Source organism: Canis lupus, chromosome 5 (assembly GCF_011100685.1).
Source record: "Canis lupus familiaris isolate Mischka breed German Shepherd chromosome 5, alternate assembly UU_Cfam_GSD_1.0, whole genome shotgun sequence".
Lineage (NCBI taxonomy): Eukaryota > Metazoa > Chordata > Mammalia > Carnivora > Canidae > Canis > Canis lupus.
Genome location: NC_049226.1, coordinates 16,696,344 through 16,715,659, shown reverse-complemented (window position 1 = coordinate 16,715,659; position 19,316 = coordinate 16,696,344). Strand labels below are relative to the sequence as shown.

The window sequence follows — 19,316 nt, the reverse complement described above, 5'->3', positions numbered from 1 at the left end:
GATAGACTTACAAATCTCATAGGGTTGTCATAATAACAAAATGAGTCAATGTTTATAAAATGCTTTGAACGGTGCCTGCCACAAAGTATGGAGTATCTCTTGAATCTGACCACTTCTTACCGTCTCTACCTCCGCACCATGTCTGGGAATAAGCCACGAGTATCTCTCATTTGGATTATTGCAAAAGTCTCTTTTCCTCTAGCCCCTAGCCCTTTTAACCAGCAGAGCAGCCAAAGCGATTTATTTATTTATTTATGATAGACATGGTGGGGAGGGGGGTGGGCAGAGACACAGGAGGAGAGAGAAGCAGGCTCCATGCCGGTAGCCTGACGTGGGACTCGATCCCGGGACTCCGGGATCGTGCCCTGGGCCAAAGGCAGGCGCCAAACCGCTGAGCCACCCAGGGATCCCCCGCCAAAGTGATTTAAAAAAACAAAATAAAACACAACCACCAAAATTCAAAGTCAAATGTTTTTGACTTTTTGTGTGTGTTTGAAAATTTTGATAATAAAAGTTAGGAAAAAAACAAAAGTCAGATTATGATATCATTCTTCTGTCAATGCCCTCTGATCCTTGGCATTTGGCTCATGGTAAAAACTCAGGTCTTTGCATTGAATGGGCCCTAAAAGCAAGCTCTCTCTCACCTCTCTGACCTTATCTCTCTTGACCCATCACCTCTTTCATGCCCAGAGGCCCCTGGCCTGCTCCTTAAACACTCCAGCACACTCCCTCCCAGGGATCTTTGCACTGGCCGCTCCTCCCAAGCTGGAGAGCTCATCCTTAGGCTGTGTGGCTCCTTCTCTCACCTTCTCTATGTCTGTGCTCACATGTCGCTTTTGCAGTAAAGGGGTTCCCTGGCTGTACCTTTGCAAATACTCTCCCACCCACCAGCCCTGACCATCTTCTCTATTTTACTTTTCATTTTCTTATTTTTTTAATTTTTTTAATTTTTTTTTTACTTTTCATTTTCACTCATCATTATCAGACACTCTATTAAGCCATTAATTCTAAGGAGACTTGAAGCAAATCTAGAAAAAGGGTCTTCTATTCACTCTAAAATGCAATGTGCTTATGCTGTGTTGCCAACATGGGCCATACACTCTGTGTGCCATTCCTTAAATTGAAAATGTGGTTAAGCGAAATGAATGAGGGTGCTCACTGCATGGTCTCTAAGCTGCTCCTTTCTCACGTGCATAGAAAAGGTGATGAAACACTAGAGGTTCTGTGTATTTGGTGTCTGTCTAGAGTGTTACCTCTTTCCAAGAGCCACTTACTACCCCACCACTCACTCATTTAAAAAATACTTTTTTCTTTGAGTCTGGGGGATAAATGTCATGGAAGTAGGAAATGTAGCAGCAAGAGTGAGGTGCAAAGCCTGCCTCCATCCTGGGCATTTACCGCTCATCTCCGCAGGGCCCCAGTACGTGGAGATATTATTGTGAGAAAGGGTGGGAAAGGGGCCAAAGACAGGGTGGAACAGGAATATTTATTGCCTTGCAACTCTATGATGGGCTGTTGACTCTCTCCATGGAATATTTAATGGAGTCTTCAGAGTAATAGCCTCACAAAAAACTACAGGCCATTCACAGATAAGGTAACTAAAGCTCAGACAGACTTGGCAACTGGCCACACAACACAAGTAGCTACATGCAGAGCTCGGCGCCAAACTCAGGCCACCTCAGACTGGGCCCCCTGACGCAACAGCCTGTACACTATGTTCCTAGAGATCCTTGCTTCTGGAGGCACCAATACAGCAAACTGGGGTAAGAAAGGTTGTTACGTGGGCTGTTTGTGCTCCATGACTCGATCCCCACAGTAAGTCAGCATGTCTAACTCCTATAAACCCAGTCACTGCGAGGTGCTGGTCACTCCCTTACCTGTGGACATAAAAAATGGGATGCGGAACTTCCCACTCAACACCCGGGCCCGCAGGTTCTGCAGTGTGCTCCCATCAAACGGCAGGGCACCACACACAAGCACGTAGAGGACGACTCCAAGGCTCTGTGTCCCAAACAGAGAGCACATACGATTAATCGCATCGGAGGAAACGAGAGGCCATTACAGTGTGTGTATGAAGACAATAGTGAGTCACGCACAAGATAATGGAACATGCTTTTTCTTCTTTCTTGATCAGAAATAATATGGGGCATTGTCAAGGCCAATCAGCTTTAGGATAGCTGACATTCTTCTTTGCTTCTCAACATTAATTTTGGGCCACGTATCTAGAATTTCTCTCAGTACTCATCCTCTAGGGAGAAGGCAAGTGGCAACAACAGAAAGAATCTCTGTTCTTGGCCAGGGCACCCATCCAAGCTTGCTCTTGGGCTTGTTTTGCAGATGCAAAAGGGGGAAGTCTGAAATCTGTGGCTCAGTCCAAAAGAAAAGAGCTGGAGGAAAGGCTTTGCACATGGAATCGGGAATTCAAAGAACAGGAAGTCAAGGTCTCAAAGTGCATGCAGCATTTGGTGTCACCCAGGGTGAAGGCAGCTGTTACCAGCGCAGGATAAACACCCAGTGGGGGCTAAGAGAAGACAGTACATACCCAGATGTCCACCTTGGGCCCATCATATTCCTTTCCTTCAAAAAGTTCGGGTGCAGCGTAGGGAGGGCTACCACACCAGGTCTTCAGTGGCTGCCCGGGAGTGAACAGGTTACTGAAGCCAAAATCTAGAAAGACAACACACACAACTCATGTTACTAGCTTCTAGTCACCAAATAAAGGCTCTGGATCGTTACATTTGAGTATCAAATGTGAAAAAAAACATTTGGAAACTCTACAAGCAGCCACTTGAACTGAACATAATAGTGAGAGGGAGACAAAGGTGACCTGGAACACAGAAGATCCCTGGTTAACTAAAAGTACGAGTAATGAGGGATCCCTGGGTGGCACGGCGGTTTGGTGCCTGCCTTTGGCCCAGGGCGCGATCCTGGAGACCCGGGATCGAATCACACGTCAGGCTCCCGGAGCATGGAGCCTGCTTCTCCCTCTGCCTCTCTCTCTCTCTTTCTCTCTCTCTGTGACTATCATAAATAAATAAAAATTTAAAAAAAAAAAGTACGAGTAATGGGGTTATGTCAGCAGAACCAATACCACTCCCTTTGGGAACCTCTGCCGGGTGAGCCAAGTGAGCCTGTTCCTTTCAGAACAGAAGTGACTTTGGGTAGTGATGTTAAGATCGTGTCAGAGTCAGTAACTACATGTAAGCCCACTCATCTGGACCCAGAATTTTCCTATCATTTTTGTTTCCTATGACAAACCCATTTATGACCATGGGAGACACAGCGACTTGAAAATTTAGATAAAGTCGTGTTATTATCATGAAGGTGGCTTTTTCGAAGGAAAGGATAGGCGACTTAATTACACACTGAAACAAGAGCATCTACATTTAACTCCAAGTCCCTTTGTGCTTCAACTACCCCCCTACTTTTCTTCCCTTCTTGCTGTTTTAAGAGAGAACCGATGGGCAACAGGAGAGGTAAGGTGTGGAGAGGAATGCTCAGAAAATGAGCAAGGATGGCAGGCCGAAGGGACAGAGAGTTGTAGACTTCTGAATACTTTCATGTATGTAAGTATTTACACTAACAACTCACAACTCGTCCGGAGGCCAGCTCCCTCCTGCCCCAGGCCTACCACATTCCCGGCAGTCATGGTGCCTGAAAATGCAGAGTGACTCCCTACTCTCCCCTTCCTAGTTTTACGCCCCTTGATTATAATATAAGGGAAAGGAGGGGAACTGAGTGGGAAAAATTAGAGAGGGAGACAAACCACGAGAGACTCCTACCATGAGAACAAAGGGCTACAAAAGGGGAAGTGGGGGGTGGGTAACTGGGTGACCGGCACTGAGGAGGGCACTTGACGGGATGAGCACTGGGTGTTACACTATATGTTGGCAAATCAAACTTCAGTAAAAACAAATTCAAAAAAAAGACAACTCTGTCTCTATCTGCTATTTGCTTTGCTCCCTTCTTTCTTCTACATTACGTATTTTCTTGCAAGTTCTGTGCCGATTTTGCCTCTCTCTCTCCTTGTTCTAAGGCTGACTCTTCTGTTCCCATAGCTTCCATTATCATTTGTTTGGTAATAATTCTCCAAATTGCTATCTCTGGTCCTGGCTCCACTCCTGATATGAACTTCTAATATTTACCTGGGAAGAAAGAGCTCAAACTCACCATCTGGGAGCACTGGCGTTTCCCTGCTCCCTCTTATTTCCCATTCCAAAACTGGTAATAAAACTTTTTCTGCCTCTACCCTGTTCAGTGTGTCCCAAATCCATTTCCTTCCTTTTATTTCCACTCCTTACACCTCAGCTCATACTCATGTTCTCTGCGACCAAGGCTCATGCATAGCTCACTACCTCCAATTCATTTCTCTCTAGGCCACCCATTACAGCGGGGACAGTCACGCAAATCATGTTGCGTTAACTCCTCACTCAAAAATACAGGTGGCTCCCACCTGCTCAGAGAACAGTGTAACCCTCTGAGCCATGTCCTTCAGCTCCTCTGGGCCCAGCCCACCCATCTGTCCAACTTCTCCCGCCCTTCAGCATTGCTAGCCTGCTCCATCCTCTGCTCACATGCCTGCCTTTGGCTGCTTCCTCTCTGTGCCATGCCTTTTCCTTTCTTTCCCACATTTGAAAGATCGCTCATTTCCAAGGTCCAGTCAAATATTACTTCCTGTATGAAGCCTTAACTGATTTCCACCACAAAAGGCTATGTCAATGGCTTCCTCCTCTGTGCTTCCGTAGCCCTTTCATTATACCTCTATACCCCAAATACTCTGTCGTATCTTACACTTAGTTGTGTTGTGTGCTTAGCCCCACTAGTAAGTAAACGGGAGGAGTACAGCAGTACTCACTGTTTTCACACAGTGCTCTCATATAGAGCCAGGACTCAAGAAAGGGTCACTGACTGAAATGGCAAGAAAATCCCTTGGCTGACCCTGTGACTTTCTGGCTCCTGGAGCCCTCTCATCCTTATAACGGCAGCCGGCCAGCCACTAGAGCCTCTACCTCTTAGCCCTCCTGCCTACAGTTCTAAAATTAACGTCATGATCACAAGGGGCTTAGAGGTCAGGGCCATTATTAGAAACATTTACAGCTACTTCTATAAGAAATTGAATATCCTTTCATCAACAGGAAATAAATGCCTCTTCTGTCAAGTCTTCCCTGATCTCCTGATAGCCTCTCTCTGTACCCCCCATTACCTTGTATTTCTCCCTTATTTTGGTTATTTCCACATATACATATCCTATTCTTCTAGCCCCTGAAATACACACTCTTTCTAGTTCCTTAAGAATGCCTTATTCATCTCCGACTCTCTCAGATTACCCAGTATAACAGAGTTTAAACACAATAGGTACTTAGTAAATGTTCACTATGAATGCAACTGCATTTAAAGCTCCACCAATTTTTAAAAGCCAGTAACTTTAATTTACTAAAGTCTGTGTGCACTGAACCCTGTTAAGATTTTGCTTGCAAGAGTGAGGATAGGTTGTTAAAAATCCTAACAAATGAGATTCAGCAAAGCAGATGTCTTTGGGAATTTTTTAGAAAGAGGATCCGTAATTATTTTGTTTTATTATAATTGGCTTGTAGACTTCACAGATCCTTTTCCATGGCTGGCCTTCCTCTGCACCACGTGGAAGAGACGTGCAGATACTGTCTGTGATAACGGATGCACCTTGACGTTGGTGTGACCGGTAAGCAAATCCAGAAGAGAGAAACGTGGAGTATTTTGTATTTTGAATGGAGAACACAATAGGGCAACCAATTAATTAAAAGCATAAGGTTTTAAATTTTCCTAAAAAGCAGCTTAAAATATACAGGACATTTCTCATTTTGAACCATGGATGATCTACAATCAGTAACCTTTTTACCCATTTACTCTGCTGCGGAGGGGAAGGCACAAACTTAATGGCATGAGTGTGTTTATTCTATCTGCCAAACAGGAAGTCTTTACAAAGGAAACAATCTCAAAGGGAACCATCGTTAGTGGTGGCTATAAGCTTAGAGGTGCTGGTATGAGAAATGAGCACGCAACAATGAATGATATGATCAGGCCTGACAACTACAGGGATCCGCATCTGGGGATGCACCTGCTTCAACAGTGTGTTACAACCAGAGCGGTGGCTTCAACAGCTGGACTGATGACCAACAGCAAGATTTTAGTAATATTCAACAACAACCTCCCCCCCTGCCCCCGCCCTGCTTGCTCTTATTTCCTATTACAACCAAAAAATTCTCTAGTCTTGTAAACCAGTCAAGGGGTCTCCTGTAACCACTTCACATGTTGTTGCCACCCGTAACTGCACATTTAAGCAAAATCTGCCTCTCCTTGCCTGCTGTGACTTTATTTTTTCCCGTTAAAGCCAGCTTCCTCCAATGAATGATCCTGGGGTATCTCAATTCATTCTTTAATGTATCAAACCTAACAGAGTGTGACCCACCCTCCTTGTCCAATGCACACATCACTATAAATTCACAGTTTCACCGACAGCAGACGGCTGTCCTATCTTCCCTACTGGAACCTCCTCACAAGTATTTCACATCCGTCTTCAATACTGCTGTGCGGCTTGTAAGTTACAACTCTGGCTGGCTCATTGTCCATCCACCTATAACATAACTTACTTTCTGAAGATTTAAGTTACTGATGTGGGAGAAACCTCAAGTCATTCACATACTAAATCTGGAACTCATTTTGAGAATCTAGTTCCTTTTAATCTACACTCCAGGGACTGGCTAACGGAAATGGGAAGAATACCTCCTCTTTATCCTCTTAGCTGCTTACCTAGGAGGGGCATTTTGCTACACATTTTAAAAAGACTGGAGGGAAAAAAAATGAAAGCAGTTAAAACTCAAACCAGTCTACTTTGGGTTCTGTTGGTAGTTTTGGGAAGTAACTCCCTACTGCTGGGTTGTTTTGGAGGCAGCATGGGGCAGGTGGGGACACAGTCTCATCCTTGCTCCACATGTGGCCTGTTTCTACTCAGATTTTTGTTCACTATCCTTACTGAGATAAATGTCACATTCCATAAAATTCACCCACTTAAAAGTGTACTGTTCAGTGGCTTTTAATATATTCATAGTTGTACAACCATTACCTCAATCAAGTTTAGAACATTTTCATCACCCTAAAAAGAAACCCTATGCCCATCAGCAGTCAGCCCCCAATCCGCCCCCCCCCCCCCCCAACTCTCCCACTGCTGAGCTCAGCCCCAGGCCATCAGTAATTAACTTTCTGTCTCTGTGAACTTGCTTATTCTGGATATTTCCTACAATATGTAGACTTTGTGTCTGGCTTCTTTTCCTTAGCATAATGTTTTCAAAGCTCATCCATGTTGTAGCTAGCATATATCAATCCAGTACTTTGTTCTTCTCTTTACCACTAAATAATATTCCATGATACGGTTATACCACATTTTATTTATCCACTCACCAGCTGACAGACATTCAAGTTAGTTCTACTTTTTAGTATTATGAATAATGCTACTATGAGCATTCTTGTATGTTTTTTGTGAGTGTATGTTTTCACTTCTTAGGGTGTATCTATCCCTATCTCTCTATCTATATATCTAGGAATGGAATCGCTAGGTCATATGGTATGGTAACTCCATGTTTAAATTTTTGAGGAATTGACCAAACTTTCATCCAAAGTGGCTGCCACACTTTGCATTCCTACCAATGTACCACTATTCCAACTTCTCCACATCCTTGCCAATACTTGTTACTGCCATTTTTCTTTTTAATTACAGTCATCCTACAGGGGTATATGGTATCTCACTATGATTTTGGTTTGTATTTCCCTATTGGCTAATAATGTTGAGCATTGTTTCATGTACTTATTGATCACTGGTATATCTTCTTTGGACAAATGTCTACCCAAGTCCTCTGCCCATTGTTAGGTTGGGTTGTTTTTTCACTATTGAGCTGTAAGAGTTCTTTATATTCCCTGGATGCAAGTTCATTGATATGATTTGCAAGTATTTTCTCCCATTCTATGGAATTCCCCCCCCCCACTCTCTTTATTGTGTCCTTTGATGGCACAAAAGTTTTTAATTTGGATGAACTCCACTTTACCTAGCTTTTTCTAAGGTCACTTATGCTCATGGTGTCATATCTAAGAAACCATGCCTAACCCATAGTTGTGAAGATTCATCCCTGTGTTTTCTTTTATAAATAGTTAGTTTTATTAATGCAATGAACACCAGTGAATCTACCACCCAAATACAAAAATATAATCCTGATAATTACTTACATCGAATCAAAAGCACCACCTGTCCCATTCCCTTGTCCTTTCCTAACCACTGATTTTCATCCTCTCTGCAAATCAGAATCACCAATACAGTTTTAGAAAATGTAGAGGGATCCACAAACCTCGCTTCAGCCTTACTGGATCTCCTGGAAATAATTTAGACATCTGAATGTAAACAAACAAAACATAATTCTTTCTGCAGAAGTTTGAAGACCACTCTTACTGGCAATGAGGAGTCAATGGAACTTTTAGAGAGAACAGGTGATACAGTAAAATTAACCTGAAATCAAGACTAGATAAGATGTGAGGTGAAGAGGAAGGCCTGTGATAAAGAACAAGTATTTTCAAAAAATACTTTGAAAAAAGACTGGACAGTACTAAGACAAGCTGAACACATGAGGTAAAAAGGAGGGGAAAGTAGAGAGCATGACCATGCACGTCTGGCTACATGAAAGCCTAGAGAGTAGTAGTTGGTTTGGGAAGAAAAAAAATATTTTTGTTATATCTTGAGTTAAAGGAGGTGAGAAGAAATTCAAGTTGACATGTTCTGAGGAACTGAGTCATAGTATTGAATGGATAAGCATTTTTTTTTAAAAGAATAAGTGTAGAAAAAAGGATGGCTGGGAATTAAGGCTTAGAATGCACCCCAAAGTACTTCCTGCTCTCTAGGTGCAGGAAGAGAAAGAAGATGCAGCCAAAAGCAAACAGAAAGATCATTACAACAAAGAAGCTGAAACAGGAGAAAAGCACATCAAAGAAGGAAAGGTGGTCTATAGTGAAATATAATGTTACCCAAGTAATTGTGACCTGCGTCTTGGGGAAAAGTAGGGTGACATAATTACTCAAGATTAGAAATGGGATCATTCCCCCTCAGAATTTCTATTTGTCAGTTTGTCTTAATGAAATGCTACATTGTAGGACTGGGCTACAGACATAATCCAGATTCATTCTCAATTACCTAGACATCATACTGGGAGCACAATAAGGTATTTCTGACCATGTCTGAGGACAAGTAATAAACAACAGTTCTCAATTATCAGTTCAGTCAGGGTACCTAGAAAGGAGCCACCTGGCCATGCAGCTGAGTGGCATAACCCTGGAAAGAGTCTGGTATCTGGGAAAACCTAGAACTGGACTGGCCTGGTTTCTCTCAGAGCACTTTTCCCATTTATGCGGCACTCTCAATTATATAGGACAAAGGAAGGAGAAGTTTTGTAAAGGACCCTCTGTCAAGTGCTGTGTGACTGCCACGTATTTATTACTTCATTAAGATGAGCATTATTTTTGTTTTATGTCCGAGAAAGTGAGGTTTGTTAAGTAACATGCCCAAATTTGAAGTTTTTTTAAAAAATTTGTTATTTATTTATGATAGTCAGAGAGAGAGAGAGAGAGAGAGAGAGAGAGAGAGAGAGAGAGAGAGAGGCAGAGACACAGGCAGAGGGAGAAGCAGGCTCCATGCACCGGGAGCCCAACGTGGGATTCGATCCCGGGTCTCCAGGATCACGCCCTGGGCCAAAGGCAGGCGCCAAACCGCTGCGCCACCCAGGGATCCCTCCAAATTTGAAGTTAAAAAAAAATTCCCATTAATGAAACCAAGCCCCTAATGCCAGCCTGGATGCCCTCAAAGCCCACACCCACACTATATTTTCAGCATCTTGTGTATGTTTATATTGAGATAAATGTACACCCATAACTATTTTTACATTTCCAAATTCCTTAGTTATTACATTGTTTTTCATTTTATTCTTCACTCTCAACCCTTTAACTCTGCTTATGTAATTCCCAAAGTCATAAAATGCTTGAGGCATACTGCATGTTTCTTTAAAAACAGTACACTGGAAAGAAGTTACATATCACTGAGAAAAGGCTGGATTTTTCAATACATGGCACAGGAACAGCTGGTTTTCCATATGAAAAAAAATTAAATAGGACACCTTCCTCACATTATATACTCAAATCAATTCCAGGTGGATCACAGACTCAGTGCAAAAGGTAAAACTACTACAGTGTTATAAAATAATAAAGGTGAATATCTTTATAGCCTCAGGCGATGGAAGGATTTTTTTTTTAAAGATTTTATTTATTTATTCACGAGAGACAGAGACAGAGAGAGAGAGAGAGAGAGAGAGAGAGAAAGAAAGGCAGAGGCACAGGCAGAGGGAGAAGCAGGTTCCATGCAGGGGGCCCGATGTGGGAGTCGATCCCAGGTCTCCAGGATCACGCCCTAGGCTGGAGGCGGCACTAAACCGCTGAGCCACCCAGGCTGCCCTGGAAGGATTTCTTAAGAAACAAAAAGTACTCATCATAAAGGAAAAAGTGGTAAATTTGGTTACATAAAAATTATACTAAAATATCTATTCACTGAAAGACGTTTTAAAAAGAGTAAAATGAGAAGGGCGCCTTGGTGGCTCAGTTTGTTAAGCGTCTGACTCCTGGTTTTGGTTCAGGTTGTGATCTCAGGGTCCTAAGATCGAGTCCTGAATCAGGCTCCATGTTCAGCGCAGAGTCTGCCTGGGATTTTCTCTCCTTCTCCCTCTCCCTCTGCCCCTTTCCCCACTTGTGCACTCACACTCTCTCTCAAATAAATAAATAAAATCTTAACAAAAAAGAGTAAAATGAAAAAAAAATTAAAAAAAAGAGTAAAATGAGAAGCCACAAAATGAAAGAAAACATTAGTAACACTACAACAAAAGACTCACATCCTTACTAGTGAAACAAAAACATCTATAAATCAGTAAGACAACCCACCAGAAAAACGGGTAGAAGACTTATTTATGCACACATCACAAAAAAGGTCAAAAGATGTGGGAAAGAGTTCAACCTTGTTATTAGAGAGAAAAATAAAAACACTAAAACCACACTCACACACTCACCAGACTGCAAAACTTGTAAAGTGGAGTAGCAGCCAGCACCGGTGAGGGGGTGCAGGAATGGAAACGCTCAGGCACATGCAACACTGGTTTTGCATTACAAGTAAAAGCTGGAGACAGATACGATGTACAACCCAGCAACTTTACTCCTCCATTTATACTCTTAAATGTTTAGGAGTAAAACAAGGATAAATGTTTAAGAACATTCAATGCAACTATTGGTAAGAGCTCTAAACTCCAAATATACATCATGGATATGATGGAAAAAATGACTTGTGGTATATTCATCTCATAAAATACAATAAAGAAAAAAAAGTGACTAAATCACAGCTATAAAAACATGGATAAATCTTGTAAACACAGTGTGTGAAGTAAGACGCAAAATAATATATTTGGTATGATTCCATTCATACATAGTTCAAGAACAAATTATATGAAGGTTGCCCCACTGCACATTATATCCAATAAATATGGCACCCCGAGGAGCAACAGTCCTGAGGGAAGCATTATACAAGTGGAAAACACAAAAATCAAGACAGTGATTGCATTTTAGAGCAAGGATGAGGTTGGGATTGGGAGGCACAGTCTGGGCTGATGAAATGATCTAATTCTTGATCCAAATGGTAATTGCACAGGTATTTGCTTTATAGTACACTTTCATTTAAGTATATGTATATGGCTAATGCACAATTCTGAGTATTTATGCAGCATTTCATAATAAAAAAGAAAATAATAGAGAAAAAAATGAGAAAATAATAGGATCCTTTTTCTCCCTTACTTCTATTTCCTGCCATCCAGGGCAATTTCACTGGGATCTAAGCTCCATTATCATCAGGGCTCAGAAGAGCAGAGATGAAGCTGTTTCTCTCACCGCTGATTTCTTGCCTCCTAGAACAGTGCTGGGAGGAGACATGGCACTCAGTGTTTTACAAATGATTCACTGATTAATCAAGAACAGAGAGGGAGGGACAAAAAGAGGAAAAGAGAGAAAAGGATAAAAAAGGACATACATGCTTGAGAATTCACAGCAGCTCTTTGTGAACTGTCAAGAGGCCAGGAACGGAGCTACTTGCTAAAACAGAGAACTCACTGAAATTGTTGTTGAAGAAGAGTAAACTATGAAGACTTTACATATAATGATAAAGTTTACAGCTGTAGTCAAATATAACTTAAAAGGAGTAAATATTTTAATGATCTACATAATCACTTCAGAACCGTGAGCGATAAATTTCTGTTATTCATATGCTACCCAGGCTGTGGTATTTTGTTACGGCAGCCAGAATGGACGAAGACACATCACTTATAAATAATTTAAAAATTCATTTTTTTCTATGTTACTGTCTTCCCTAATTTAACAAGAGCTACTAACGAAAAAAAAAAAAACCAACACTGAGGAGATTTAGATCTCCCTTCTTTTCCTTTAATATGCTCAACCTAAGGTAAACGGGCTTAATAAAACTAGCAAACCAAAAAAAAACTTGGATGGCCAGAAGGAAGAGGAGGGAAGGGGGAAAAAAAAACCCAGATAATAAAACAAATAGACAAAACTGTATAACTGAGAGTTGACATAATTTTGCTGAATATTTCAGTTAATTAATCTTAACTCTCCCCTAACTTTAAAACATATTTTATTTTCTGATCATAACCTTTTGATTATCAAATACTTTAAGTCACAAGCCAAAGAATAGACAGAGCCTAACAATTTCTTTAAAACTACAGTCACTTTGGGGGATCCCTGGGTGGTGCAGCGGTTTGGCGCCTGCCTTTGGCCCAGGGCGCGATCCTGGAGACCCGGGATCGAATCCCACATCGGGCTCCCGGTGCATGGAGCCTGCTTCTCCCTCTGCCTGTGTCTCTGCCTCTCTCTCTCTCTCTCTCTCTATGACTATCATAAATAAATAAAAACAAACAAACAAACAAAAAAACTACAGTCACTTTGTATTCAGTAATTATCTTTTTTTAGCTTTCTAGAACTAACATCATCCTAAGGAACACTCGAGTATTCCCCCAGCACATGTCAACCTGGGATCAATCTAATTCAGGGACACAAATAAAATAAACTACACTATCATAAGCTCAAGTTTGGCTCACATGGCTCAGGGAGAAGAACACTACCAGACCAGACACTGGTCCAACGTACAGGAAAACACAAAAGAGGGAGCAACTTCAATATAAGTAAAATACAAGAATAAAAAACTTCAGAAACTTAAGGCAAAGAAGAGAATAAAGTCAACGTATATTCAAAAAGTTAAGTATATACACTCTGTGGTTTCAAAGTGCACTTATGACATTGAAGAAAGGACTGAAGCCCTATGAAGAATTTCTGTGCTCCATTTTTTTCAAGTGTACATAAAACATTGACCAGGACAGATCCCATGTTAGGCCACAAAACAAGTCTCAATAAATTTAAGAAGACTGAAATCATATCAAACATCTTTTCCAATCACAAGAGTATAAAAGCAGAAATCAATAACAAGAGAAGAACCGGAAGAAACAAAAATACATGGAGGCAAAAACATGCTCCTGAACAGCCAATGGGTCAACAAGGAAATCAAAGGGGAAATAAAACAATGCCCGGAGACAAATGAAAATGGAAACACATGGGATCAAAATCTTTAGGACACAGCAAAAGGACTTATGAGAGGAAATTTTAGAGAGATACAGGCCTAACTCAAGAATCAAGAAAAATCTCAAGTAAACAGTCTAACTTTATACCTAAAAGAATAAGAACACACAAAACCCAATTTAGTAGAAGGAAGGAAATAACAAAGATCACAGCAGAAATAAATGAAATAGAGACAAAAAATATATATATAGAAAAGATCAATGAAAATAAGAGCTGCTTCTTTGAAAAGATAAAATTGATGAAACTTTAGACAGACAAATCAAGAAAAAGAAGACTCAAATAATTTCAGAAATGAAACAGAAGTAACCACCAACACCACAGAAATATAAGCTTAAAAGAGACTACTACAAAAAATTACATGCAAACAAATTAGACAACCTATAATAAATGAATAAATTAGCAGAAACATACAATCTTCCACGAATGAGCCAGGAAGAAATGAAAACATATGAGCAGATCAACTACTAGTAACTAAATTGAATCAGTAATCAAAAACTCTCAATAAACAAAAAGTCCAGGACCAGATGGCTTCACAGATGAATTCTACAAAACATTTAAAGATAAGTTAATACCTATTCTTCTCAAAGGTTTCATAAAATAGCAGAGGAAGCAATGCTTCTGAATTCATTCTATCAGCATCACCTTGATACCAAAACCAGAAAGTGACACTACAAAATAAGAAAACTACAGGCCAATGTACCTGATGAACATAGATGCAAAAATTCTCAACAAAATATTAGCAAAATGTATTGAAAAATACATTAAAAGGATCGTTCACCATAATCTAGTGGGATTCATCCCAGGGATGCAAGGATAGTTTAATATATACAAATCAACCAACACTATATACGACATTAACAAAATGTAGGTTAAAAAATCCTACGATCATCTTAATAGGTACAGAAAAAGAACTGGACGAAAGTCAACATCCATTCATTATAAAACTCTCAACAAACCCAGTATAGAAGGAGTATATCTTAACATAATAAAGGGGATCTATAACTAATCCACAGCTAACATCATATTCAATAGTGATAAGCTGAATGCTTTTCTTCTAAGATCAGGAATGTCACAAGGATGCCCACTCTCACCACTTTTATTCATCAAAGTACTGAAAATCCTAACCACAGCAACCAGACAAGAAAAAGTAATAAGAGGCATTCAAATTGGTAAGGAATAAGTGAAACTGGTGCTATTTGGATAACATGATACTCTAAATAGAAAACCCTTAAGACTCCACTAAACTATTCGAATTAATAAATGAATTCAGGAAAGCTGCAGGATACAAAATCAACATAGAGAAATCCATTGTGTTTCTCTACACTAATAATAGCAGAAAGAGAAATTAAGAAAACAGTCCCATATACAGTTGCATCAAACAGAATAAAATACTTAGGAACAAATTTAACTGAGATGGAACTTCTGTACTCTGAAAACTGTAAGACAATAATGAAAGAAATAGAAGAAGACAAAAATAAATGGAAAGATATATCATGCTAATTGGCTGAAAGAATTAATACTGTTAAAATGCCCATACTACCCAAGCAATCTACAGATTCAGTATAATCCCTGTCAAAATATCAATAGGATTTTTCATAGAACTAGAAGAAAAAAATCCTAAAATTTGTATGGAACCACAAAAGACCCTGAACAGTCAAAGCAATCTTGAGAAAGAAGAACAAAGCTGGAGGTATCACAATCCCAGATATCAAACTATATTACAAAGCTATAGTAATCAAAACAGTATGGTCCTGGAATCAAAAACCCCTATAAAGATGAATAGAACAGAGAAGATAGTCCAGAAATAAGCCCATACTTCTATGGTCAATTAACCTATGATGAAGAAAGCAAGAATATACAATGAGGAAAAGACCATCTCTTCAATAAATGATGCTAGGGAAACTGAACAGCTACCTGCAAAAGAATGAAACTGGACCACTTTCTTACACCATGCAAACACACACAAAAACCCTCAAAATGGATTACATAAAGACCTATCTATAAGATCTGAAACCATAAAACTCCTAAAAGAAGACACAAGCAGTAAACTAAAGGACAATAGCCTTAGTAAAATTTTCATGGATATGTCTCCCCAAGCAAAGAAACAAAAGCAAAAGGGACCATATCAAACATAAAGACTTTTGCAGAGTAAAGGAAACCATCAACAAAACGAAAAGGCAACCTACCAAATAGGAAAAGACATTGACAAAGTGGATGTCCAATAAGGGATTAATATCCAAAATGGACAATGAATTCATACAACTCAACACCAAAAACCCCCAAATAATCCTATTAAAAATGGGCAGGAGCCTAAATAGGCACTTTCTACCAAAAAGGTATAAGATGGCTAACAGACACATGAAAAGATGTCAAACATCATTAACCATCAGGGAAATGCATATCAAAACCACAATATCATCTTTCACCAGTCAGATACAACAAGTATTGGCAAGAATGTGGAGAAAAGGGAGCTCTTATGCACTGTTTGAGGGAATGTAAATCAGTACAGCCAACTCTGGAAAACAGTATGGAGGCTTCTCAAAAAACCAAAAATAGAAAAACCATACAATCTAGTAATGCCACTTCTGGGTATTTACACAAAGAAAACAAAAACACTGATTGAAAAAGATAGGCACCCCTGTGTTTACTGCAGCATTATTTACAATAGCCAAAATATGGAAACAGCCCAAGTCTCCATCAATGGATGAATGGATAAAGAAGATGTGGTGTGCGTGTGCGCACACAAACACACACACACACACAGTGGAATATTATTCAGCCATAAAAAAGAATGAAATCTTGCCATTCGTGACAACACGGATGGACCCAGAGGGTATTATGCTAAGTGAAATAAGTCAAATAGGAAAAAGATACATGATTTCACTCATAGGTGGAATCTAAAACACAAAACAAACAAATGAACAAACAACAACAAAATGAGAAACATACCCATGAATGTGAAGAACTGGGGAGGGAGGAGAGGAAGGGGTGAAGTAGGTGAAGGGGATTAAGAGTTACAAACTTCCAATTTAAGATAGATAAATTATAGGGATGAAAAGTACAGCATAGGTAATACAGTCACTGAGATTATAACACTGTATGGTCACATTAGGTAACTACATGCATCGTGATGAACATTTTGTAATAGTTTCAGAAAATTCTCAGGTACAAAGATGCCCGTAAAGATACTTTATATCTCTGTTTATTGGCAATGGGAAAGACTTATGCTCTACAGATTCAACATTACAATGATGAATATTCTGAAGAGTTACAGAAGAAAACAGCAGCAGAAACTGGTTAAGATGGATACTCACACCCACACAACAGAAGCCATATGGGCGGAGCTGTTCTCTTCATGTGGCCTATGGCCATTTATTTCTCCACTCACAAGTGGCTCCTAACGTAATTTGTTAAGTCTCTTTCCAACCCCCAACACCCTGGTTGGTTAGCATTTGTCTGCAGGCTGAAATGGTATCTTATATCCCCCTTCTCATAATACAGAGCAGCAGACTTTAATTTGAACCATATGTCTGTCTTCTAGGGATGGTTTAAATACCAGAGCTTTACTGTCAATTTTGAGACTTGAAATTCTTTGCTCTGGGCAAGATCAGGAGCCCAGAGCTCTATAGGATAGTGATACTGTCTCCCTAAAAGTAAGTATATCATCAACAGAGTATGTCTATGTGGTTAAGGGGAAACAGGAAAGAACAAGTGGCACTAATTTAAAACTCAGGATGACTGCAACAGGAAATTTTCTTATTCGGTCCACCACTTCAGAGCAATGCCCTTGACTTCTTTTTTGGCTGACCAAGGAGCAATGCAAAGCAGATGTAAACATATGAGGCACAGCCCACAGCTGGTTCCAATGTTCACCATGTCTGTTAAGGTAACACAGTGCAGCTAAAATTGACAGCCAACTCCCCCAAGAGTGACTTGTGCTTCCCTTCCTTGCTGTTATAAGTAAACAGCTCAGAAGGAAGGGGCAGAGGAACAAAGTAGAACAGGAAAATGTTTATTTATGCTAAATAAACAACTTCACTAGAAGACATGGCGACAAGATTCTTCACGTTTTAAAACCTGAAAGCTTCTGAGGACTCATAACCCTAATTCCGCACTTGCAATTACAAAGACTAAGGACAGAAATAATTCTGGCCCTTGATTAATTTCCCAGTAGACTCAGGGCATGAGAGGGGTGGAGGAGACAAGCTGTCAGGTATTCTCACTAGAAATGACTCAAAGAACCAAAGACCAACATTCCAGAAAGAACAGTACATAAACAGGATTTAGACTGTTATATGGGCTGTAAAATGGAACATGACACTGATAAGGAACCAATCTTGCTTTTCCTATACAATACTACTAGCCTAGAAATCATGTGACCCAAAAGTGTTACTTGGAATTCTGCAAGACAAGAGGCAATTGTGTGAATCTCAGAATTACGGTAGTGAAGAAGGCTGAGCTTCGAAGTTCCCAGGAGTCACAATATTAGTTCACTCTTAAAAATGGGTCTTGGGAAGTCCTCAGCGTTTAGCAATCACTCCAACCCCTGGCTGAACTTCCTGACTAGGAGCTAATAGAGAAGTAATGCCAAAAACTACTGACTCACAGCTTGAGCATTTATACACAAGAGAAATTCCTTCACGGGGGGGGGGGGGGGGGGGGGGGGGGGAGACACTAAATCAAGTAATCAGCTCTTTTTTGGTGGTAGGAGGGGGATATTTGGTTTAGTTCAAGAAACTAGGGCAGGTCAGAATTAGATCAGGGGAGAGGGTACTATGCATGAGATTGAAACATTGTATCTACTTTCCGGAAAATGTATTAGAGAAGCAGTGCAGTGCCATTTTGTTGCAGGTGCTATTATATCATATACAGGACTGCCCCATATCTGTCGCTTAATCTTACGAATCTTCTGATCCTCCCCAACTTCCTAGCACTATATATTTATATAGCCTAATACTATCTTTGTGGAAGATGAAAGCTTAAAAATAAAAATGCTGGGCCAGCATTACACTGGCATTTTCAGTGAATGACTTACAAATTTTCTCTCAAAGCTTTAAAATACCTTAGCAGTTAGGATCACTGAACTCAGCTATTTTTGAATGAGGTAATAAACCAAACCCTTTCGCTCTATTATAGATAGCACTACCCCAACCCTTCTCTCTCTCTCTCTCTCTCTCTCACACACACACACACGAAAACCCTCTCCTCGACATAGGATTTTTCATCAAGCTCAGTACTGAATAGACATATAAGGAAAGAGCTATAATGGGACACTTTCTGTAAGACCTGTAAACAATATTCATTGGAATTCTTGACTACATCCAATACATACTATTACAGTCATAAAGTCCTATCACTAGAACAATGAAAGTCCAATCCTTCAATCAGGTAAGTTTCCAATACTGACAGGCGAGCATCTATACAAAATTTTAGTGTGCCTTTTATGAAGTATGATGAATCAAAGTTCCCTTAAACACTCAACAGACACTAAAAATATCAAATGGAAATATAGTATATAGGTATAGTAATAATGTTTCCCAAATTAAAAATTAAGACGTATGGTCTAATAA

General features: G+C 40.1%; 1 protein-coding gene across 8 annotated transcripts in view; it reads right to left on the bottom strand.

Moving 5' to 3' along the window:
• SIK3 (SIK family kinase 3) overlaps positions 1 to 19,316 on the bottom strand; it is a 240,358-nt gene that overhangs the window by 46,465 nt on the left and 174,577 nt on the right. For all 8 annotated transcript variants that reach the window (XM_038536044.1, XM_038536047.1, XM_038536049.1 and 5 more), the window contains exons 5-6: positions 2,543 to 2,667; positions 1,878 to 2,001 (exon numbers count right to left, since the gene is read on the bottom strand). In XM_038536044.1, coding sequence (XP_038391972.1) covers positions 1,878 to 2,001; positions 2,543 to 2,667 — 249 coding nt within the window. The remainder of the gene's footprint in view (positions 1 to 1,877; positions 2,002 to 2,542; positions 2,668 to 19,316) is intronic.